Source organism: Sinohyriopsis cumingii, chromosome 11, assembly GCF_028554795.1.
Source record: "Sinohyriopsis cumingii isolate HCF-2022 chromosome 11, ASM2855479v2, whole genome shotgun sequence".
Lineage (NCBI taxonomy): Eukaryota > Metazoa > Mollusca > Bivalvia > Unionida > Unionidae > Sinohyriopsis > Sinohyriopsis cumingii.
In genome coordinates this window covers 31,726,936-31,753,839 of record NC_142971.1, presented here as the reverse complement: position 1 = coordinate 31,753,839, position 26,904 = coordinate 31,726,936, and the positions used below count along the sequence as shown (strand labels likewise).

The 26,904-nt window shown below is 32.9% G+C and overlaps 3 protein-coding genes across 5 annotated transcripts in view; 2 read left to right on the top strand and 1 right to left on the bottom strand.

Moving 5' to 3' along the window:
- The window catches only part of LOC149787859 (cortactin-binding protein 2-like), a 135,095-nt gene extending 128,428 nt beyond the window's left edge, over positions 1 to 6,667 (top strand). The window contains exon 23 of the mRNA XM_089974087.1: positions 350 to 6,667. Coding sequence (XP_089830213.1) covers positions 350 to 986 — 637 coding nt within the window. The 3' untranslated portion in view covers positions 987 to 6,667. The remainder of the gene's footprint in view (positions 1 to 349) is intronic.
- Positions 6,668 to 14,547: 7,880 nt separating this feature from the next.
- Positions 14,548 to 24,114, bottom strand: LOC149787858 (PRA1 family protein 3-like). Its single transcript, XM_089974088.1, has 3 exons — positions 23,895 to 24,114; positions 19,976 to 20,193; positions 14,548 to 18,510 (listed from the first exon to the last, which is right to left on the bottom strand). Exons 1-3 carry the CDS (start codon positions 24,071 to 24,073, stop codon positions 18,371 to 18,373), a joined length of 537 nt encoding a protein of 178 aa, XP_089830214.1. The 5' UTR covers positions 24,074 to 24,114; the 3' UTR covers positions 14,548 to 18,370.
- A 173-nt stretch (positions 24,115 to 24,287) lies between these two features.
- Positions 24,288 to 26,904, top strand: part of LOC149787857 (NEDD8-activating enzyme E1 catalytic subunit-like) — a 52,900-nt gene continuing 50,283 nt past the window's right edge. The window contains exon 1 of one of the 3 annotated variants that reach the window (XM_089974084.1): positions 24,288 to 24,360. Coding sequence is in view for 2 of the 3 variants with exons in the window: in XM_089974085.1 (XP_089830211.1) it covers positions 24,417 to 24,429 (13 nt within the window). In the remaining variant the exon portion in view is untranslated. Of the gene's footprint in view, positions 24,361 to 24,396; positions 24,430 to 26,904 lie in introns of those variants that run through there. The other 2 variants (XM_089974085.1, XM_089974083.1) reach the window with 2 other exon arrangements.

The window sequence follows — 26,904 nt, the reverse complement described above, 5'->3', positions numbered from 1 at the left end:
TAGACCACTCGGGGCCCCACTTAGTGGTGAAGAATGTTACTTGCATTCAGTTGAAAACAATAGTAAAATCCTAAACAGAAAATAAAATGTTTATTGGATTTCGCCTCATAACTTTTGCTAGGATGACAAAGCAGTCAGGTGTGAATCTGCCAGTTGCCAGCACTATGAATTCCCATGATTTCATTCAAACATAACTATTTCCAGAAAATGCAATATAATCTATACTTGTTTTTATATGTGTCATGTCCAAGTTAGAACCTAACATAAATAAGATAGTAAGAACTTGATTTGTATTGTGATGCCTTTATTCATCTTTTGTTTACATGCACATGGTATTCTTTTTCTTAAGGAATTCTTCAAGTCCTGAGGAGCATTCAAGATCAAACCCTATCAGTAGTTTCAAGAGGAGGAGCATGTCAGCAGCAGAAGTTAAGGAGGAGATTCAACCTGTACCTAGAAATTATCCAGATTCCGACTCGGCCATAGAACTGCAGGCCAAAGTTCCAAAGCTTGAGATTCGATCCCCTATTTTAAGTCTTGCTTCACCACTGTCAGTGTCTTTTTTCTCACCCAAAATGGCTAGAGAAAATGGTAAAGAGTGTGGTTTGCAAGAGGGAATTTCAAATTCATCTGGGCCAGGAAGGACCAGCACATTGTTTACTTTCAGTAGTAGAATGCCACAATTATCATCAGTGTCCTCCAAAAGGTCAAGGTCATCAGAAAATCTAAGTGACACAAATGGATCTTTCGGTTCAAATAATAACAATCGTTACAGATCAATGAGTCCTTTTTCATTTTCACTAACGACTCCTACCTCTACGTTGAATTCTTTCAAATATTATGAAGTCAAGTCTGCAAGGTCAGATAAAGGTGGGATCCAGGTTTCAAAGAGTGTGCAGCTGCAGGTCCAGAGAGAAGAAAACTCTAGTGATGCATCTACAAAAACTGATATTCAGGCATCTAAAAGAGCAGAAATACAGATTTGATATAGTAGCTAATTACTTAGAACAGTAAATATGTTAGTAACTATAGAAATAAGTCAAAACAAGTTTCAACACATACATTGCAGAAACACAATGTGGACTTGCATTGATTTTTAATCATGAGAAATTTGTTTAACTATGTTTGTTAGATGAGTATCATTGTGTCTTTTTGTGGTAATCAACAAAAATTCACATGTACATTTACCTTCTACTAGATGGATGCTTCAAGCAGCTTATATGATACAAATTGAAGCGGTCATGTCATAATGACATCTCATGTGGGGAAATTGTAATTGATTGTTGTTATGCCTAGTCAGTAGGGAGACATGGCTATGCTGAGATAATAGGGAAACCATTCTCGCAATGGCAGCACTTGGGATCTTCATCACAGGGACTCACAGCTCATTTTATAGGAAAGACCTTATTTGCTGTAGAACCCTTGTCTTTTGTTGATGTCTTTGCAAAGGACAGAGGACTGCCATTAAATGAGTGGTTCCTCTTTGGTTGTATTACTACTAAACATAATTGGCAGAGGTGTAAAAATGGAGACCCCAAAAATCCTTTGTAATATTTTTTTTCTTCTTGCATGAACAAATTATTTGCAAATTTTTTTTATGCAGCACTTTTATTTTGCCTACATGATCACTGTTATCGCTTTTTAAAAAAAAACATAGATCCTCTTTTTTCATGAACAAATTATTTGCCAAGAATGTATACAGGTCTATTTAATTTGCCCATAGGATCAATATTATAGTTTTTCATTTAAAAATAAGCTTTGATTATTTTATCTTGATATATTTCAACCTTATATGTTTACACTTTAAAATTTTACATGAAAATTAATATCTTATTTAAAAGATTTTTAAAGAAAAATATACCCATGAAAATATACAGAAAACAACAGCTAATCATTCTTCTTCTTATTGATCTATACAACCAATTACAGTTCAACCATTACAAGTATGTTGCTTTTCTATATGCCCACCTTTTGGCAGAGCATTTTTTGCTATGACCCCATTTGCCTGTGTATCCATTTTGGTCTATCCATTAACTTTCAATGTTCTTCACAGTAACAGAACTTCTCCATCATCTAAACATGGCTTGGACTTGGATTAAGGAAGACCTTATTGATTCTGGAGTGAAAAGGTCAGGGTCAAGGTCACTGTCTTGAAGAAGCAAAATGGTTTCCTCATAATAACAGTTCTGCATTATATACATTAACTTTTCTGGATAGCTTGTATGTGGGGTAAAAAAGAAACATGCTAATGTTGAGGTCAAAGGTCATGGTCACTTTGAAAGAAGAAAAATGTTTTTTTGCATAATAACTTTAGTTCTAAACCACATTCATAAACAAAGTTTGTGGAAGAATGACACTTAAAGCAAGGAAGAGTTTTATTTTGATTTGGGGGTGAAAAGGTCAAAGGACAAGGTCATAGATCTCAAAGAAAAATGGGTTTTGTAGACTAACTTTTACTCTAGAACAAGTTTATCAGCCAAACTTTCAATGCCTTACAATTGGGTAATATAGAAATTTATGGATATGGGGTCAAGAGGTCAGATGTCTTGGTCTAATATGTAAATAATGGTTTCTACGCAATGCTTATGTTGAAGACCACAGAATGTAGGAGTTAAGGTCCTACTCATTGAGACCCACTGGTCAATAATTTTAACCAATGCCTAAATGGAGAACTATTAGACACAGGACTGGTATTTATTGTTATAATGTGCCATTCATGGTGCTTGTTCTTGCAGGGAATTATTAATTGAAATGAGCAAGATACTGAGGATTAATCCAAAATCAGATATGATGCTTCAGGTGAAACTATCTTAAAAAAGTTGGCAGTTAACCTACATTTGAAAAAATCTGAAAAATTTTGCAAGTTTAGCTTTATTTCTAATTAAAGTTACAGAGTTGGGGAATTTGAGGTCAGACTTTAGTTTCTTGCTCAGATAGTTACAAGACTACAGGTCCTGGTCTGTCATATAAAGAAATTTGTTTTTATTTTTGTTAGTTTGTGACCATTGTTATTATATTAGCATAAGGATAATATCCATGATCATCTGTTTTGAATACTGTAAAGTCAGAAGTTTCAAATGAACTATATAATTTACTTATGTATCCCCCCTCCCAAGAAAAAAAACAAGATCCTAAAGCAGACTCAGTATTCTGCGAAGGTCTCGGTGAATTTGGAAGTTACATTGAGATTACTTTTTGATTAGGTAACCAATTATCCACATTATTGAGAACAGACGGCTTAAAAAACTTTACATTACAAGGACTACCTAGAAAAATTTAACAATGTTTTGTCTTATGTCAGTCACAAGAACCTGCCCAACCATATGCTGCTGTAATTTCTTGCCATCTTTAGATTAATATTTGCAAACTGTTAATCACTTTTATTCATGGTGGTCAACATTTCTCATGTATATTTAAGGACTATGTTAACTGGAGGAAAGATTATAGTACTTAGTCCTTCCTATTATTAGGTACTTAATCAGTGGCTATTTACTCCAACAAACTTATTTGATTGGCTTTGGTTGCTGTGAACAACCAATTAGCACAACTTGGATAAGTGCTTTGTTTCCTTCATTGCGTTTTACTTTCCTGTTGTTCTGTCTTTTCTTTCCTTTGAAATAAAGCCACAATGGTATTGTTATAGCAGTGGTGAACTGTAGTGGAGATTCTGTTTAATGCTTGACAGCATGCATGGCAGCATAGATGGGGGATATTGAGGCACATCGCTGTATCATAACTGGCTTAGTTTTTAGAAGTTTTAAAGGATTGAGGAGTACTTGTGACCAACCTTTGATGCTAGTCATATGAAACTGTGCCATTCCATGCTTGTTTTATGAAATAAGGAGTTTACAATTTTTATATTTTATTAAATATAAGAGAATGATTTTTGTTCATAACAACAAATGTGTAAGAGAAGTGTTTAACAGTTGGTCAAAATCTCATTACCATCGGACATTTGTGGCATATTTAAAGGGCCTCTGGATAGGTATGCCCATCTGTCTTTTGTGTTGGTATATACTGAAATGTGGCAGATATCTTTGTCATGGGATCGATATGCATCACACTGGTGCTTTTTTCTGCAACTTGTGTCCTTTTTCTTACATGTACATGCTATGTGTGATAGTTCCTGTGCATACAACTAATCCCAAAAAACTTAGCAGACATTACTGACATCAGTGTGGTTCTTTCGTCATGCTATGTAGTAGTGTACCTCGTTTCTACACAGATGTACATGCCGACTATGCCATATCATTATGCAGCTTGTCCCATTTGATGAATTGCCCAAAATTTCACATATATTATTGATACCTGCTGAACACATGCCTGTAGTCGTGCTGTTTTTGGTATTAAATGTATCTTTCTTGTATGGTAACTTTTGTTTGTGCAACTAGTCCCAAAGCTTTTTATAAACTGCCTGGAAAAATGGCAAACATTGACACAAACTAACATGTACATATTACTCTGTTGTCACACTTTGATGCATTTTTCCAGGGTTATATGAACTTTCTGGTGTTGAATGTATGTACTATGTATGCTATTTTTGGTATAACTAGTCCAACAGCTTTTGATGAACTGACCCGAACCTTGGCCAATATTTCTGACATTTACCCTTGAAGTCCATGTCACAGTCATGGACAATTTGCATTGTGGTTTTAATTCATGACATTTTCATTTACTTTCATCTCCTAACCTCCTTGATGGATTTTGCTAAAAATTAAGATGAATCAGGGCTTGAAGATACATGCTTAATAGCAAAGATTCTGTCATGTGCTTGACTTCAGGCCCCTGGTCTTCTTGTTTGAAGGTTGTGAAACCTTTCCTTTTCATTTCATTAAAAAAATTATTTTGCATGTTTATCCATACATTGTAAGTTATTACTCATATCCACTTGCAGTTCAAGGGCACATTTTTAGTCCATTTTGTAATATATCATTGACATAAATTTTCGTAAGTTTCATTTCATGAATTTATTGTCAAATATGCACATGCTGGCAGAAGCTTGACAGCAATCATTTTGGTGTCCATGTGCATGTCCGTCCATCCACACCCTAAGTTAACCTCAATTTTTTTTTTTAATGTTTCTTTTATCAAAACTTGGTTGTACATTTAAGGCATGGTCAGCATCTTGTTTTATCCAAAAGTAAAGTTTTTGCTTGAATAACAATACTCGCATAATATAGTTTCAAATTTGTATAACTTGGTTCCGTAAAAGGGTTGTAAGAAATTAACTTTTGAATAATTGCTTTATTTACTCCGCGTCAAGAGCAGCTATGTACATACAATAATTATTTGGGTTGTGTTGATAAATGTCTTTTATGTTGCTCTCCTTACATTCCACAAGTTTTTGTTTTTGTTTTTTTTTATTGTTGATTAATATTTTTGTTTCTTCATATTACATTTGAAAAGATCTGGTTGTAATTTGCTTTTATATCATTGACAGCCTCTCCCATTCAGATAGGTGCAAATATTATTTTCCTACTGTTCCTCTGGGAAAAGGTGACACTGATACAGTTTTATTCTGAAGGAAATGAACAAACCATTTTGTAATGGCTTTTCTCATCATTTTTATTTATTTTGACTTGTGAGTTGCAACAGTGAGCATGTATTTCTCTGAAAATTCATCTTATCCTCACAAACTGCACACTTTAAAATGTTCAGATATCATGTCAACTTCAACATACACACTGAACACTATAACAGCTATGTATTGACTAGTCTTAAGACTGTATCAAACATCTTTAGCAATATGAATTTATTTGCTATTATAATATTACTTTGATATGTTGTAGATTATTTATTAAGTTGAAATATGTATAGTTAATAGTGTATTTAGCTTTGTGTTCATTTTATGTCATTTAATGTATTATTGACACTATAAATTCATACGAGTCTAGACTGCTGGTATCCTTATATTAAAAGGCATTTTGGCAGAAATGAAAAGTTAATGGCCATTGTTATGAACAATTAAAGGAAAACAAACTGTAGTAGACAAACCGATTTTATTAAATATAAATTGTGTAGAAAATATAGTATTTATATTAGTTCTGCATTTTAGCAATTGTGTATGGCATAATATCTCAATTTCTTTTTGGCAGTATGACACTGTTTAGTCCATTCTATGTATGTGACAAGATAACCGATAGTTAAAAGTGATTCAAAATTTTGATAGTTATTAGAAACTTTGGACCTAGTTTACCAAAAGATATAATTTGATTTTTTAAAGAAAATTTCATCTTATAAGTTTGCTTGATGAATCATGATAGTTATCTTTCAAAAGTGAAAAAGTAGTAGGTTCTTAGAGTAGGTTGCAAAAATGAATCAGTTATAGAAAACTTATAACTCTTTTATCTCCATAATCTAACTTCATTGCCATTATTTACAATATACTTTTGCATGATTGTTCTCCGAGTCTTTTAACCATTCCAAAACAAACATTATGGCAACTGTGAATTATTGACTGATGTATTGGAGATACTGCTTTTGACAATTCAGTTATATCAATCATAGGCGACTTTTGTAACCCAGAATATAGATGCAGACTATTTATATTAATCAGCCACATATTAAAAACTGCTCTGTGGATTTTACAAAAAACTGGCATATATTCCTGTTCATTAAGGCTGTTCCATTAAAACATACATGGGACTAAGAAAGGCCCTTTTAAAGTGGGGTACTAGCCCATAGATGCAACTTAGAATTTTCTTAATATGAACTCTGTGAAATCAAAGTACCCTGGCACATATTTTGTAAAAACTGCCTTCCCTGGGTACCATGTATGTTTAAATGGTTGTTGTTGTTGTTGTTCTAGGGTTTAACTCCATTTTTCAGCACAAGATAGGCTATACAGGGAAGAACCACTGACCCACGAGAAGCTACTGGCAGGCTTTCCCACATACCCACGCTAGCCGAGCCTTGGACTCGAACACACACAAGCAGAGGTGAGATGGCAGTGATCCGGAACAGTGAGCGCTTTAGACCACTCGGCCACCCCATAGAATATTCATCCAAGACATGTATAAAAACAAGAGTTAATTTTCCTTTAAATAGTAAAACGAACTGATAATGTAACACTAGAAAAGATGTAATAATATTTAACACACGTTAAAATGATGTCATGAATATGTTATCAAAAGTTATTAACTTCCTTAATCAGTACTATTATGAAATTTTAACTGATTTGTAATAATTTCTAGAATGTTTAATGTAATAAAGTTTCTATGTGTCTGTACAAAATACACATGAAAAATAATAGCCATACAAAATCAGTTTGTATAAATTATAAGTTTGATTGTATTTTTGAACTAGTTAGTAGAAAATTATTTGTAATACTTGAAATTGTAATAACCCAACCACAAAATAAGTTTACAAATCAGTGTCTATGCTTTTGACTTTAAAAATTGTTCTACCTTTTGAATGCATTGCATATTGCCTCTGCCTCAGTGCCATTTTTACTATAAGTCATGTGATATTTTGAGTTTATGCAGTAATTACCTAATCCACCTTTGCATTGTTTTCTGATTGTTATTAAAGAATCAGTTTTATCAGAATCCTGTCTTCTATATTCTTTTGTGTTATCATGTCCCTGTCAGGTCCTTGGTATTATTAATACCCTCTGTCTTGTCTAATACAACACTGACAGACTAACTGGATTTTTTGGGCGATGTAGTTATAGACCAACAGCAAGGAGAAGAATGAAAATCTTCTATACAAGATCTGCATCAAAGTTGTAAAAATTAGAGAGCATGTTTAGCAAGACTGATTTTAAAACAAGGTTTCTATGGAACATAATGTCTACCTCACAAATAGTTATTTATTACATATCCATTTATTGTTGCTTGGTTAATGTGGCATTCGTTCAGATCTTCACTACATATTTCCACATCTTAAACACCCAGATAATGCATTTTCACTAATATAAACATTTTATTAGATACCCATTTAATGCTATATGACTGATCTGGTATTTAATAAAGATATGCAATCGTTATATCCTTCTCACACATCCCGAGTGGAACTATTACATTGTTTTCAATGAAATCCACGTGTTGACATTCTTTGAAACATTTAATCAAACTTTTATTTATAAATCCCACTTAACTGCTCTGGTGGCCTAGTGGTTAGAGCGTCCACCTTGGATGCAGGAGGGCGTGGGTTCGATCCCCAGCCGAGTCTTACCAAAGATTTACAAAAATGGAACTAACAGATGCCTCACTTGGCACTCAGCATGAAGAGGTTAGTGTTAGGACTGGTCAGCCTGGTGTCAGGATAATGTAACTGGGTGGGACATCATGCGGCATGATGCCCCAGTGCTAGACATCGCTATAAACTGCCACACTGCAGACATCGTAGCGACCTGACTGAAAAATTGTTAAAGCTACAATAAAAGGTCCAAATCACACTCACACACACACACACACACCACACACAAATCCCATTTAGTTTTTGAATTTCGTTCACTACAAAGCTAAAAAAATATTTAGAAAGCATATGAGAGTGGTCATGCAATAAATACAAAACAAAAGTAATATTTTGTTTCAAGTTGTACATGTTACTTTAACATAAAATCTTAAGTATGTTGACACCGCTGCCAAATGAGATTCTCATAACATTCATGTATCTAAAGAAAAATACCAAAACTAAGTGTTAAATACCCATATCATTATCAACACAGTTATCAAAGTTCTTTTGCATGTATACCAACATTTTGAACAAAATTTGTGCCACTAAGTGTTTAAAAAGGTGCAATGCTAATATTACAAATATTTTGGTTTTGGCATGATGTAAGAGAAAATTTTATAAATAAAAAGGCAGACACTAGGACTTAATTATTTATGCACCTTTTAAGTTGCAAAAACCAAATTTACATGTTTTGACGTCACTGTGTAATTTACTATAAATAAAAAAGAACAAGTATTCACCAATACAAGAGTCTAAAGTAGCCACTGTAAATATTATCACGCACACACACAAAAATTAGACCTAAGCAATCTTGACACATTTAATTAAAGAATTTTTTAAATTTTTATCATTTTAACTTTCATTTGGCATTATATAGCCAGTATTGTACAAACTGATTGCTGATCTACCCACTTACTGTGACAGGGCATAAATTACATAAAAGAATTTAATGGAACATTCTTGGATATCACAGTAGAAGTAAGAAGTTGACAATAAACAAATTCATGCTATTATTTTTTGTAACAATTTTTCTTATAATCTGCTTGAAAAACTATTATCAAGTATCATTGTCCACCACTAGAAGTCAGATACTACTGGGTGAAAGTTACAGGCTTTGAGTGAATGACAGCCATCCATCAGTATACAGTCCATTCATGAAAATTTACGTCATTAACCACAAGTGAGCTTGACATAAACAGAATGCAGTCCACTCACTTAATTCCTACACTCGTCAAGATACATTCCCTCACAGTTTCATAAATCTGGATGAACAGGGTGCTAAAACCTGTTTATCCAAACACAAAACTAAACATATGCCAATAAAATGTGAAGTATAAGTCATGGTGCCATTATTTAGTAGTAAGGGTATGTTACTGAAACAGATGTATACAATCATACAGTTTGGTGATTCCAGCAAGAACAGAGCTTGAAAACTAAACTCCAAACAAAATTTTAGTCAGTGAAGCATGACATGTAAATCAGGGAACAACATTTGATATTAAATGTGTATCCTCACCAACTTTCATCAATCTAGATGTCATAATATCCCTGAATATACAGGGTGTATAAAGCCTATTTCGTCATAAGCTAAATGCAAAAATTTAACCTAAGGAAGTAATATGTGAATTGGGTCACAGTGACCTTCCTTTGCAGTAAGGATGTGGTACTAACATAGATGCATACAATTTTATACATTTGCAGGAGCTGAAAATTCACTTGCAAGTTAACATTTCTAGTTGTCAAATGATCTTTCTAACCAAGCAAGTGCTGACATGGGGGTTGATCATTGTTTCTCTTTTAATAATGGAAAAGATGTTCTGGTGAGAATTTGGACACCTTTATTAATTGAAAGTCCATACTCTAGAACAGAAGTTTGTTTTCCTTTTTTTTTTTTTATAAAATCCAACTCGTACAAGTACTTTGCTATCACTCAATACTAATAAGCATTTACAAGATTAAGAGTAGTCTGGTCTTAGTATTTCCAAATGGTGTTAGAAGGGTCACAGAACAAATTTTGGAAAACAACCCTTCATACGATTGAATTATGGTAAAAATACTGTCAATGTTGAAATTTGTTATAATAGCTGGTAAAGTAAGAATTTATTATTATATGCTCATTTTTTCCCCGTTAACTTTACATTTTCAGAATCGTTCAATATTACCCATTACTGAACTCACGCGACAATACACATATAGCATTCACATTTATAAAGGAACTACTTTCTATTGTAAACAAACAATGGATGCAGACGCCAGCACTTTTGTTTTTGTACACAAATCATGTACACTCGTGTAAGAGGCTCTTTACGTTGTGGTTGTTTAAATTTGTTTCTGAATGAATTAAAACATGTTTTGTGGACTGCCACATACCAGCTGCTTTGGCACATTCCGCGTTGATACAATGTTACAGATTTAGGCTAGTTATATTATATAACAGACAGAAGATAATGTCCTTACAAATAACATACAAGTGACAAGTCATATACTCTCTTCTTTAGCTGGTGATAAGAATGGCAAAATAAAATATACTTAGTTTTACATCCTGAATTTCCTCAAAATGTATTTTCTTAATTCTGCAAATCTGAATTACATGAGCCATGTCATAGGTTTTCAATCTGGATTACACATTTCGAAATTGTGCTGTAATTTCTACAATAAGTGCAATTGCATCCTCCTTACTGCACTCAAAATAAAATAAGCATTAAATTCCATAGCGTCTTTTTGATAATTGCAATTGAAAAACTTCATATTTTTCCCACATTATGATTTCAAACATTCAATGAGAGAAACAGAAACACATTTGCAGATGTCAACAAGCTTCTCCCTAGCTTATTAAATCTCATGTATTTCATGTGGAATTGTCACATACAAATCCAGTCCATAATCACAAAATTTCCTAGAATCAAGAAAAATGCCAAAATCTATTCATTCCAGATCAAATGAAAAAGTTGTTGCAATGCACATTCATTCACAATATGACTCCAAATTTCAATTTTAACTAGACATGCCGTTTTCTTTCGAAAGTTACGTCAAGCGAGCAGCTAAGTTCAAATTTATCTGGGCGGAGTTATGTGCGCAGTAATAATGTTGATTTGTGTAATGATGAATATGCGCTTGTGTATTTGGTTTGGAATGTGGCATACATTCATTTACGTTGTTTCTTGTAGTGTATTGTTTTTATATAATTAAACCTTAGGTAGAATAAAAAAATGAGCATAATAAAAAGGTTACTGCCTTTGTATGGGAAAATATGAACTCGTTTTGTCAGAAGGATATACTTACAGCACTCCCAAGGTCGTGCAGTATTCCATCCCAAAACTCGTTCATATTTTCCCATACAAATGGAGTAACCTATAATTCTAGCTGGGTAAAAATATTAATAACCTGCCTGACTGGTTTGTTTCTTGTTTTAAGAGACTTTTCAATCACTGATACCTAACAGACTATGATGGATCCTTCAAACATAATCACCACAGATAAACACTTTTTTATATTTAACTTTTCTATACATGCATGAACCATTTTGAGCGGATTATATGTCTCTGTAGTTTCACTGAATGAAGTGATAGTAAAGTGCCATACTGTAAATATCATACCAAAGAAATATTCAGCATGTTTTAATATGGATGTGAATTCGCTTATGTAATTTGTCGATCTTTCTGCCACAAATGCTATGATGCTTTAATTTTTAGCCTGATTACTGTCAGATAATCTTGAAAGGCTTTGAACCATGAAAAACCTTTTTCTTCCAAGTTACCATTTCCATCATAATCTTGCAGAATATGGATATGCATACTGTGATAGTATGGCATTAAAAGACTGTACTTGCAAATGTAAAATAAAATGGAAGAACTAGCATCTGCTATCCATGATGAATCTGATTTTCAGTGATTGGTAGATATAATACACGCATCTTCTCCAAAATTTAATTAAATTAACTTGTTAAAGTAGCATCCTTAAAATGGCTTCCTGTTTACCTTTTACCTATAAGATCAGTTCCAAACTGCATCATAACAATGCCAAAATTTAGAGTTTATTACATATTTCATTCATTAAATGTCACAGATCTGTAGAAGCCCATTAGTGCCAAGTTGAGATGAAGATAAATAGACTGTGAATATCTGCAAAAAAAGTATTCTGAATAATTACAATGTTGCATTTATTTGCAACAGAACCATGAATATTCTGTCATGTGTTAGGCTCGTATAAACCATAACACAAGAAAGAGTGAAAACAACATGCTTTGGAAAATTTTAACAAATGATTTATTTCCCTGGAAAAATACTCTAAAATAAAAAAAGAATCAAATCCGAAAACTAACCTAAGAATAATCCACGACTAAAATTTTAGAAGTCCTAATAATAAAATGTTCTAATGATTTCAAGTTTGAGCCCTTATGAAGAATCCAAGATGACAGGTGATGACATACGCTGTATCCTGTACTGTGTTGAAGTCTACAGTTCCTGTAGAAACACAAGAAATAATCTGGTGTTTGAATTGATGAAATTTCTTTGTTCAAGAATTCTGAATGAGCATTCAAAATATCTCCAGAGAAACAAATTAATCTTTTAGAATCCAAATAATGCAAAGAAACATTAAAATGTAATTCTCAAAATGACACAACAAAAGAAACACCTTTATGTCCCATGTTTAGAAGCCCAATTGAGATTATTTCTTTAAAACGAGGGTTTAAAACTTGAATACTGCACAAAAAAGATGACCATAAAAGGGTCACATCATCATGTTTACATATAAAAAATCACGTAACCCCAGTATGACCTTGATAAGAACCAATCATTTTACACTGAGAATAAAAGTTGTTTGCTTCACTAAAAACTATTTATAAGGGTCACGTAATCAACACAGCCTCGATCTCAGCCTTATTATTCCCACAATAAAAATAAATTTTAAAAAATTGTTCATGTGAATTAAGGTCGGGAACCAGGTCAGCTTTAAGTGTTTACAAAATGAACAGTCATGGTCAAACTATTTGCTGGAAAAGTATCAAATTCCTAGTAAATGAAACTACATTACTTTGACATTTAATGAAATTAAAAAATAAAAAGATTTTAAAACTTACAAATAATTAAATCAGATATAAATTAAATCAAATATACATAACAATTCATAAAAGGTAATGCAAATATTTGCAAAAACATTGCAAATAAACACAATGATATAGCAATAAGCACAATACTTCTGATACTGCACTTATACACAATAACATTACAAAATATTTGCAATGTTTTTGTTTCTATTCACAATATCTGAATTTTTGCAAAATTTACGAGAGCTTTAGATCCCTTGGCCACCCGGCAGATCTTAGATAACTATAAAGCCTAATTACTGCAGAGTGCAAAGCCACCAAAAGTGTCACTTGCTTCTATGATTACAAATCATATTATTGTAGGTAAGATATTTAAGAAAGATTATGTGTGTCTGCTTATCATCTAGTTGTGACTGATACTATTATTTTGTGTACAAAATCATAAAACAGTTTTTGTTTGTTAAATTAAATATCAGGACTTTACTGAACACACATTTGGTTCTGTTTCTGATGCTTTGCTAATGGAGATAGTATTCTAAAAATCAGATTTATTCAACTGACTTTAGAATTTTGAACATTGTGAATTATACAGTGTATTTATAATTCATAGTTCTAATGGTCTTATCGTAATGTTACAAAAGCATCTCATTCCTCAAATGTTTCATATGAAGAGGGATGTATTTCTATTTGGAACAACTATATTTATTCCTGTGACAGGATGTGATATTAGGAAGAAACATGTGGTTAAGCTAATTATTCATTAATTACATGGGTAAAAATAAACTCACAGCTTCCTTTGTTTTGTTTACTCTTTATACCAACACAGATGTACTGTCATAATTATATTCTCTCCCTCGTCATGCAAGCATTTAGAAAAAGTTATTTTCAAATCTGTGACCTCAGTAAAACATACACCTCTCAAAACCAAAAATTGTTTTAGCTTTTGCTCTCAAAGCATTTAATTTTTGAGAGGTTCAGCAAACAAGGATAATCACTGCATTCCTTGCAAAACTGAACAAACTGTTTATACTCACAAGTCAAGTCCAACTGCACAGACCTGGATCTGCTGTCATTTAATGTGCCTGCAGATTAGATGTGTAGTTTGTTAGGAGTAATCAGCAGAACAAACAAAATAGACCATGATTTGCTGGCACGTATGCCACTACAGATCAGGATCTTTATTGTTTGCAGCTTGACTTATAAGTGAGCACATATGGTAGGTACTAACGGTCAAATTTCTGATCTGACCTAATGAGTAATTATTGAGAATGCAAGCATTTATTGTTTTAAGACGGGAAAATAAAGACAGCTTGAAGAGGTAACAGTGTTGACTAGGTTCTCAGAATTATTTTTATTTAAAAAACTAAGAATAATCAGCATTTCTAAGTAAAACTTAAGAGAAAATGAACTGAGGTGACAAATTCTTTTATTAAACATAACATGTAAAGAAAATTTGGTATTTACCAAAACTGTGTTTTTTTTACATTCATATGTGATGATTTCTCTCTTTCTTATCTGCAATTAATGACTTTATACTGATGCATAGGATCTTGCTAAACTGTTCTATTTAGCATAATCCATAAAACATTCTTGTTCAAACTAAGCCCAGTTAATATATACAAAAATCGCAATCACTTAATATTCATCAGAAGTAAACATGGCATCAATAAATCAACTCTGCAGTCTAAATAACATTTATTTTATGTAAATTACATTTGAGAATTCTATCACCAACCACTGGTCTTGCAGTACAACAAATTCCTATGAATAAGGTTCCATTTTGACTCTCAAAATCAATTTGTAGGGACAAGTATCATTCCTTGCTCAGAAAATCAAACCTTTAAATGATGCTTTTATTATCAATACATGTATAAGGGATGAAGAAAACGCCTAATTTCAGCCTTCTGTTATCATGCAAGTAAACATTTTTTCTCCATCTTAATATCAGTAATTATCTTACAGGACATGTGAGTCATCTTTTCAACAGACAAAAACTGTTTGACACACAACTTACAAGGAAAACTTGTCTGTGACAAGTCACTAAATATATAATCTCCGGGAAAACAACAACAAATCTTGAAAATTCAACCAACCAAAAATTCTTAACCCAAAGCATGTATCTGATTGAAACTGAACCCTTTTCTGAAAAAGACCCATGAAATTCAATAACTTCATCTGTTATCTTCTCTCTCTTTCTCACTCTTAAGGCACGAACCTTTCCAACCACCAACAAAAAAAAAAAAGGAATTGCACATGGCATGATATATGTTTATGCTACAAATACATATCCCTCTATTGTTTCAAACATGAAAACAACATGAATGGTTACACAAATATTATAATTATTAAAAAAAAGAACATGTACATCAAGAAAAAACAAATACATCTTGTACATTTTTGCACATGAAAAACTGAAACAGTTCAAGATATTGCACAATATTAGTACGTAATTAAAATGATTTTTTCACATCAGACAATAAACCATTACTTCAAGCATATGTGAGTTAATAAATCACATATGAACATACATATATACACATGCATATAAAATACTTACAGGTACTCTAATCTTACATGAACCCTTTGAAAAGTGAACCTTTCTGAATGAATTATAATACAGATACACTAACAATTTTAAGTTCAAATGTAAAAGGTATACAACAGTTTTACTTCTATTTAAGGATGATAAAATAATTGCTGGAAATAATTATTTAAATGTTTACTATTGGATTTAACAAACCTTAAATTTCAGATTTTTGTTCACTCTGAATTGGTATTTTATTACACAGCAATGCAATGGAGGTTATTTAGTGTCAACTTAAGTAGTTGTCTTTAAGAACCATGATTGTCTGAGCAGCCAACATATTTTGAATATCTAATAATCCAGGAGATTAAAGTCTCAAATATGATGCAAATACCTAGTGATGCCAACCTCTACCATCATCAAAATAGAAATATGAATGCTAAATTGAGAAATCTAAACCTAAAAACCTGTTTATTTTAGTCATTTAACCCTACTGATTCAAAGTACTATTCAGCTGAAACATACTTCATACAGTCCTCTTTTCTGCCACATTCATCACAGAAGTTATTCAAATAAAGACTGCAAAGGCATGCTATCTGTCCATTGCGGATGTCTTGTATATTCTGTTTTGAATTTCTGTCATCATTTTTTCATCAAGATATCTAATCCTCAAATCTCATTTTTGTTGCATGATCTTTCTCAAGTGAACAAGAACACTGAGCTGACATGATTTTTGATTGATTAATGTTCATAGTTTTTGTGATACAAGTGCTTAGGTATGATTTCACAAATTATTACAATCTGTCATTACATGTATTTCAGTGATCTATGCCTGTATTTAAGCTGTGGTCCACCCTAATAATCATAATGGTGTAAAATGAGGTTACATTATTTTGCCAAATCAGAATGGTTAGCATCTTTTTATATGGAAGCATAATCTTCACAACTATCAACCCAAAACTGCCTGTTCAATAACCTGCATTAATTTTATTTTTATATTCTGCCAAAAGTAAAAATATAACAAGAACTACAGTATGCATGTATGTGTACACATAATAAGCCATTTGGAGACAGTAAGATAAACTCTTAGACCACAAAACACTTAAAAGACTGTCATAAAATGCTTGTCTGATACAATGTTGTTGTTTTGGGATCAGTTGTCAAAGTGGTGCATAGTAGTTATCTCTATGGAATGTTCTACAAGACCACTTTTCAAAACGGCTGACATCCTGATCGAACGATCTTGAACCTACAATATTTTTATTCAAAACTCTGAATTCTTTCAAAAACACATACACTATCACATCAGTATATAGGATTTATTAAAGTGGAAGTTTATTATCATAAAATATAGGAATAATTCAAACACAATGTCACAATTTAGACGGTTGCAGATCATGCCTAAAGAAAACTGCTGTGATTTTCTACCTGGTCATATATCAATGTAATACTAATAACAAGAAAATTAGAGTCTAACACAGTTCTACCATGGAAACATAAAGCCAATTATACATTTTAAAAAGAGCTAGCAAACAAAAGAACTATCAGCAAAAGTGGTTATTAAAGCTAGTAAGAAAACCATATATTTACTTACATGAGAATTAAATGCATGTTTGAAATCAATGGCACATTTGTGGAAAGGTAAATAAAATATTTCAAAAGACTGACTCTACAATTCTTACTTGGAGTTATCTACTCAAAGACCTCAACTTAATCTGATTACAAGAAAGACTCACTTAACATATTTTCTAATACATGAAGTTGATATTGATGACATTGAACTGCTTACAATCTTTCTTTCATTCAATTAAAGCACACCCTTCATTAAATTTTGCCTTAAAGGTATAGTAATATGTCAAACATGTCAAATTATTTTCTGGAAACCACTTTTCTTCTTTAGTCTCACTTACCATGACCAAGGAGTCTTTTCTATTTCAGATGCAAGTCATTCACAAAGATTAGGAATGGATGGTGGTATCCGACCTTGAACTTTCTGCTTTCATCCCCAAAATGAGTAAACATTTCCTTGTCTCAAATGCAAGGCCTACAAGCCATATGGTGCAAAAATCTTAAGTGGTTCTGTGAAAATAGTTTCTGGTTTTCAGTCATGACCTTGATCTTTTAACACCAAATTCAAAAAGTTCCTCCTGTCACAAATGCAAGCCATTGAAAAGTGTAGTCAAAGACGGTGATAAATACTTCAAGATATTGCATGGACACCGCTTTTCTTGTTTGAATTGATGTGCTATTGACCTCTGACCCTCAAATGACTAGACATCCTTATCTCAAATGCATGCCATTTACAAAGTTTAGTCATGGTATCTGGTATCAAATCAAGTTACTGTGTGGAAACAGTTGTCCTTCTTTCAGTCGACGTGACTTTTACCACAGGCATTTGTGGAGCCCAAAATTGATTTAATTAGAGTTGATGGTGCAGAACATGTTTCAATGAGTGGAAATGAGATGGAGGGACAGATGGATATCATAACATGAAATGCTCTGTCATTTGGTATATAAATTTCTCAAGGATTCTTCAGCAGTATAAACATAATGCTCAGATTTGAGATTCCTAAGACAGTATTGGTAAATGATGTAGCACTGTGTCATTATGATATGTATTGTTACGACAGGATATCTGGTTCTTGTCCTAATCCTTCAAGTATTATTCCCATTGGAGTCTTTTTCAACCCCACTACCTCCAATTTATTGGTCACTTTGTTCTTTATGTTCCTCATTCGCAGGGAAGCATGAATCAAAATCACTGAAAAGAAACAATATACTATCAAATGAGGATACGATAGAAATAGATTATAGGATTACATTTGAACTCAATTTTTGCAGCATAACATTTAAAATCTGCAAACAATAAAAGTTTAAAGCATTGTACGGACATGAATCCTACTGTCTTACAGTGCATCCTATTTCCCCAAGAGCAAAACTAGCCCGTGCAAGTTCAAACATATATCTTTTGCTTTCTTTTCACATCATTCAATTCTGGTTTGAAAAATGGATACAATATATGCATCTGCAATTGTTCTATTTTGCAATTACTTCCTATTTACTGACAGAAGTGGTATTATCATGCTTCACATGCCCTCATTTAATGAAAGGACAACACTAATTTGGAATGTCTCTAAATTAAACTGTGATAAATGATGTTGTAGTCCTAGTAATGCTTTACCCTTTGATTATTATATGGGGTTCTTTTTAAAGATCTCTACCTGTTCAATTAAAAAAGAAATCATAAATGCAAGATACTGTCATCATAATCTATAATGATCAGCAGAGTAATTATATTTAACATCAGATTTGAGTATGTAATTACTGCTGACTTTCAGATTAAGTTTTTATGTTTATAATTATACCTGTCAGATTTAGGTGTATGACTACATAACTTTTGGCTTAAATGTAAAATTACTCCCATCAGATTTAAGTCAACACTCAGAATTGTTATATTTAAGTGTATAATTTACTATTAAAAAATACTGTGACAGACAATGCATAGGTAAATAGATATATGCAATAAACTCCTTGAAGAAACATTTGTTTTAAACTTTTTTTGGATAAATTATTTATCAAATTATGCAGCAACATTGGAATTTTATGACAACTGTTGAAAATGTCATGGATTTAAGCGAAAGCAATATCATTCAACCATTCTGAGTATATCCTGTAAAGAAAGTTGTTGTTGTTGTTGTTGTTGATGTAGGGTTTAACGCCATTTTTCAGCACAAGATAGGCTATACATGGCGACCAGTATAATTGGTGGAGGAAGAACCCTGGAAAACCCCAGGAAGAACCACCGACCCATGGGAAGCTACTGGCAGGCTTTCTCACGTACCAACGTTAGCTGAGGCTGAGACTCGAACTCACGCAGACAGAGGTGAGATGGCAGTGATCCATAACGGTGATCGCTTTAGACCACTCGGGGCCCCTGTAAAGAAGGTAACAGTGATCTAGTTTTGATGTACAAAGCTTATTCATCCCCAGGCTGTCCCCATAATGGAAGCTTGGTCTCAGCAGATAAAACAAAGTAAGAGTTACAGCCCACATGGGAAGGAAAGATAGAAACATGGATGCACAGAAAAAGTGGGCAATGATAATTCTTACTCACACCAGCTTCTTAAAATAACGGAAGGAAAAGAGGTTTACTAGGATTAGCCGAAAATCAAAACATATCACATGTACCATGCAACTCTTCATCCTTTTTTCTTGATAATACTCACGAAGCATTGGAAAGGCAATACCAAACAGAAAGACCAGTACTGCTCCAAACATGTACACCAGCAAGTAGCCAGCCAGGAGAATAATCAGCACGCTGATAATTGGGTGATTCTGCTTGAACTGACGAGCCTTCCACTGAGTATTAGTGCAGTATACAAAACCGCCAAATGCTACTGAAATCGCCACAAACCCACATACCATGTGAACTGGATGCATTATCCTGAAAAGATGGTAAAAAAATATCAATATATTTAATGACAAAATTTTATTAAAATCGTTTTATTATCTCCATGCTTTTTTTAAAATAAAAAAAGCATCTGGTACACAGATTCCTTCCATTATCCCAAAAGGATGGTAGAAAAATTATCAATGTATTTAATGACAAAAATTTTTAAATTATTTTATTATCTCCATGCTTTTCTTTTTTAGAAAACATCTGGTACACTGATCCACTCCATCTATCCTTCGAAAACAGTCTGCAGAAATTCATTGAACTTTAAAGTTATATGTTGCTAATATGGATTGATGTTACATGTGAGAACAATCTATCAAGTGGGTATCAAGTTTGTCTCCTGCCTGTGGGTCATTTTAATGTATAAAACTTAAATTCCAATGACATTTTCAAGTATTTTCTAACCAAACATCATATATGTAGTCACATATATGACAGATTTTGCTAGAGATGGTCTTTGAATTGAGAGAGTGAAATGATTTGTAACAATTTTGAGCCATTACAGTTATGTTATTATCAACTGGATATTATCAAAAGTACAGCTCAAGTATTTTAATGATGAGTAGAGAAACAGAGCTAACTGTGAAACAAATGTTCTTTTTAAAACAGAAGTGAATAGATTTTAGAAAAACATTAGGCAAAATAATGACCTCGGTAGGCAAACAGCTCATACATAAAAAAAATCAGGAAGTAATGATCTGTTACAAAAATAGTTTACGATCAATTTAATATGCCCAAACCTTAAGAACACAAACCTCCATTTTTATGTCAATGAAATGACTGGTAAGAAATGTGTGTTTCATATGGAAAAAAATATATTAGAATTTTTTTTGTGCAATAATTCACATAAGACTGAAAAAGTTTATTTTTTCTTGCATACTTTGAACTAGACATCTTTTCTTGAACATCACTATTTCCATCACTGTTTCAATAACTTTTGTTTTTCAACATGACACCCACCTTGTTCTGTCTAATGAACAATCAAAGAAATATTGTAAGGCACAACAGTATGATAACCCAGCCATGCAAAATTGTGGTATATTCCAAAAAATCAATGTAAAGGAAAAACAAATGTACTGGCTACCCTAGTTCATACACCTTTGTTTAGTGCATACTGTTCATTTTGCTATTCCAAGTGAACTACCACTACCCCAAGAAACAATCCACTCACAGGATTCCTAACTACATCATATAATAAATAGTCAGTTTCTGGATTTAGGTATTTGACCATGTTGTTAAGTTTGTTAAAAGATGCAGAATAAAAAAATCAAACAGAAACTATTTTCATCTTCAACGAGTCCCTGTGGCAAAGATCTTTGACCTTTTAACCCTGTCTAGTACTTTATAATTTGTTATCTTTCTTGCCTGAACAGGACATTTAAACCAGACTTGTGATTGTAAAACATATATATTCCCAATTCAGATAAAAAATTCCAGAGTCAACCTTAAAGTTGTCAGTTATGTATTTTCTTCTAAGAAGCCTCCATTAATTCTTATCTTCAGCTTCCCACTAATACCATAAGTTGTAGCTTGTGTAAATGTTGTTGGCGAAGTAGTTGGTTGTTGTTGTTGTAGGGTTTAACGCCATTTTTCAGCACACGATAGGCTATACATGGCAGCCAGTATTAATGGTGGAGGAAGAACCCAGGAAAACCACGGAAAGAACCACCGAACCTCGAGAAGCTACTGGCAAGCTTTCTCATATACCCACATTGGCCGAATCCGAGACTTGAACCTATGCAGACAGAGGTGAGATGGCAGTGATCCGTAATGGACAGCTCTTTAGACCACTCGGCCACTCGGGGCCCCAGTGAAGTAGTTGGATTATATCTGTTCACACTATAATCCAGATCTTCCAAAACATCATTTTTAACTGGACATCAAATTCTTGAACTAAAATAACTTGAATCTTAAATCACCATGTTGGGCATTTGTCACAGAATTGCCAAAGTTATGTCATACAATAACTATGTAAATTATATTTTCCTAACTATTTAAACATTTCATCATATGAGAGTGCAGGTATGAAAGTCCATTTCCTGACTTCTGAACTGAAAAATTTTCAACAACAAAATGATTTTTCAAAGAACACTTTGTGAACTTTAGTCCAAATATCAGTCCTTCACAATATGTGATCTGTAGCAATGTATCAATGCATATAAGTTATAACAACATTGATGTAGTCTACGCCCTAACTAGAACCAAAGACAGAAGTAACAAAACCAACAGTTATTATCACCCCCAAAACAACATGTGCAAGCTAGTTTGCCATCAACAATATATGTACACTAAGTATAACATATATTCAGGGCCAAACACCTGCTAACAGGTGATATATTTCCTTTAAAAAAGAAGTGGTGATGCAGTTAGAATGAACTGTCTATAATTTTCCAATATGGACTGTGATAAAATATAAATAGTCAAAGTGAACAAACATTGGTAATCATTTACAATGCTAAAATGACAAAACAATTTAAAGAATTTTAAAAACATGTTCATAATGTATGCATTGTTATTCTCCTGCTTACAATTAAGTATTTCAATTCATTTTGATCTTTCCATTTGTTTACTTCAGGGCATAATAGAGAAATACCACATGCAGGAACTGGTGTCTTGGCTTTCAAAATGGCTTATTAGCCTGCAGGTGTTTATGTTAGAACAAAGAAACAGCATTGTGTAGCATGTTCTGAGGTCAACTAACATTGGAATGAGAAGTCAAATTTTCAGAAATATCTCACACACTTAGCAGCACATATCGATGCTTTTCTACAGATTAAAGTCACATTGCTTTCGACAGACTTTACTTACTGTCTTTTTCTTAATAAATTCAAATTCTCACACAAGCATATGGACATATTTTCAAGTTCAATTAACCTAAATTTAATTTGACTGGATTGTGACGGAAACCAGGATGGTTGAATATCTAAGTGTGATTTAGATTTTTTTAAATGTAGCTTTAACAATTTTTCAGTCATATCGCCCGGAAGGATGAAATCTGATGAAAGGATGAAAAGTATCTTGAACAAAACAATCTAAACACCTTGTATATTTGTATATTTGTATCCATTTTGTTAAATAAACATACTTCAACTTCACCCGATTTCGACATTCCCAGCTTCCATGATATTCATGCCAACTAAAATTTTGCTTAACAGAACTTGAAAATATGTCCATTTGCTTGCGTGAGACTGTAAAGTCTGTCTAAAGCATGAGACTTTAATTTGTAGAAAAGCGTCAATCTGGGCTGCCAAGTATGTGAGATATTCCTGAAAATATGACTTTTCTTTCTTATGTTAGTCAACCTCAGAACATTCTACATAGCACTATTATTTAGGCAGTAAGATGGCGACCTAGAAAACAAAAATATCAGGGGAATCGTCTTACATTCACTTCGTCCACTTGCAACTTTGCCCCTATTTTTGTTTTGCATATTAATAATTATAAAAGGGTTTCTATTTTGTTCCCAAGCCTTGCTATTTATTGTGCAAACATATAAGCTTTTAATGATTTTTGGATATATACTCAAGAGGAACAGAGCGTGTTAAAAATATGGATCGTGCAAGTACAAAACACGTATAATTGATTGGTAATACAAATCTAGACATGTGGAAGAAATGGCTTGGGTTACAAATAAAATTGTGAGCGAAACGACAAGAATTTAAAATCTGGCACTAAAGTGAACTGCCTACCCTATTATGAGAAAGACCAGCAATGCTTTGAGAAAATAATTGGTCTGATAATACAGCAAATTGTTCAACACTCTATTTGCCCATTTTTCTGGATCATTAATATTGGGAACCTGGAATCTGGCGGATCCCATCAGAAAATCACTTAATGGGCGTAAAGGAGCTAGCTGAACGTCGGCCATTCCAGCTGCATAAACAATTTCGAGTGAATAACGATTTTTGTCGAACAGAAATAGCTGAGGTGGTCCAAATGCTTTTCGCAAGTCCTCTTACAGCAACAAAAAATAAATTGTAAAAAAATGTCCACAGAGTGCTAGTGTTGTTTATATTGTAATAAAATATGTATCAGCTGTCATATGCAATTGATATACCTATACACCAGTATCAGAATGATAACGGTGCAATACTTTTTGTCAGTGGTATATGCGATTACATTTCGGTTGTTTTTTCCGCTAAAAGGGAAATAAAGGTATTAAAGATGGTTATGGCCTAACTGCACAATTTTGGGTGAACTTTCATCGGACTATGTTAGATGGCAGTAATAATAATAATAATTCATTTAAAAAAATACACAATACAAAATAACTAATAACGTTTTGTGCGTGGAAGGCACGCCTGCAAGATTTTGTTTAGGGCTATCACCAAAACGTAAATAGTATGTGATACATCCTACATTGTTAGTCCTACATGTAGCACATAACACATTTTGATTTTGTTTAGGTGCCAAAACATAAATATCAGCGTCAGGTCTTACATGTAGGACTACCTACATTGTAGGACTATTATTGCCTTAACCTTGTAAATTTCCTGAGACTTTGACTTTTATGTTAGGGTTGCTAGTTTAAAAACTAGTTTTATATTGTTCGTTGTCATTGAGTTGAAACCAATTAAGCGCGACATTGAACATTTTCAAACAATACAGATACGTTAGTTTACTGGGGTGCATAGAAACACCGGAACGCAATAAAAACGCCAAAACGCACTTCATTTATATCGTATATACCATAGTTTATATTGGCTGTGTATGTATTATTCATATCTGTGACATTTAATATTAGTTGTATAATAAAATTAATATGTACTTTCGCTTTTGCAAGTGATGCAACATCAAATTAACAAGAAGGTGGAAACTGCGCATTTTGGTAATAGTTTGGAAAGTAAAAACATTTAGTATTAACAGCATGTATTGCAATTTATACATGAGTTTAATGCTTAAGCTATCAATAATAAACATATTAATAATGATTTATTAAATTAATTATTATATTGTGGTTATTAATAATTAAAATTATTAAGTTCCTGGATGAGATTTTCACATACCAGCTATTACATACTATATTGTACTATTAACTTTATTTGACATCCATGATGTGTAATAAATATTATTGTAGTGTTAAACTTGTATGTGTGTAGAATTTGATATTAGAAGTTAATCATGTATTTTCACTAATTGTTATTATTATTGATAGATTTATAAATCTGAAATTGACTCTGTGTACGTCTGAAGGAGTGTGTCTGTGTGAGCAAGTCTCTCTCTCTTCTCTCTTTCATTTGAAGAACAAAATAAATGCTCTAAATAGTGTGTGTTTCCTTGTTCCTCTTTTTATTTTATATCTAAGGTTGGAATAACTATTATTTTGTGCATAAAATGGTAATATAAAGGTAGGAAAGACATATATAGGCTGTTATTGTTGACACTAGGAGCTATTTTTCACAGACCTAAAGTATAATCAAAATGTCAGGTAACTGGGATTCCCCAAAGTTCTGTGCTAGAGCCTTTACTATTATTTTTATGTCAGCAATAAAGTAGACGACTTCAACTCACAAGCAATACTATTTGCTGATGATGCTTCTTACTACTTTTGCAAAGTTGTTCTTCTACAGACCTATCACAAGTACAAAGGATTATAAAAAATGATACGGAAAAAACTTCCTGCAATGACAAACGACATTCTTTTCTCATTCTACACTTCAATCATTGACATTAATTGCAAACAGGCAGACCAGCTTTTCATATCTGAAGTTGATTGCTCTAGTGGCCCAGTGGTTAGAGCGTCTGCCTCAGATGCGGGAGGTCATGGGTTTGATCCCTGGCCGAGTCATACCAAAGACTCACAAAAATGGTACTAAGAGCTGCCTCGCTTGGCGCTCAGTTTTAAGAGGTTGGTGTTAGGACTGGTCGGCCTGGTGTCAGAATAATGTAACTGGGTGTGACATCATGCTACATGTCTGTGGCATTATGCCCCAGTGCTAGACATCACTTTAAACTGCTACACTGCATACATCATAGTGATATGACTGAAAAATTGTTAAAGCTATGTTAAAAATCGAAATCACACACACATCAATCAGCATTGGACGTTCAATTGATTTCAGTAAATCCAAGCAATAATTTTTCTTGCTCACAATTGGTTTATGTTTACTTAATAATTAGGGAAGAATTTAAATTACATATCACATGACCATGTTACATAGGACATGAAATGGTTAATTATGGTGAAATCTGTTTTCAGGTTACTGACTAAAATTGGTTCTTATTAACTGATGTTACTTGTAATCTGGTAGTTATTGTTGATTGATATACAAGTTGGACATATTGAATATAGTTGTTACACACAGATAGAAAATTGTCCTGGAAAATAGGATTTGAAAGTATGGTTGTACAGATTTGTCTTGTTGCCCATTACATTACTGTTTGCCTGCAAGATTGCTGTAATCAAAATTAATCAACACCATTTGTCACATATATACATGTATGCTCACACACACACACACACACACAGAGTTGTTATGACCTTGTGTCTTAAAATCAGTAACAAAGAAAGCAAAACCAAGAATTAAGTAAAAATCAACACAATATTTATTTTTCTAAGTTAAAAAGTGTAAATTTAAGAAAAATGTACAATATTGTGAATTAAATTCCAAATAATCCTTTAACAAGTCCAAAAGTATAGAATGTTCTGAATTAATTCTAATAGTCTTGAATGTCGTGATGTACCAGTGATGCAATCCA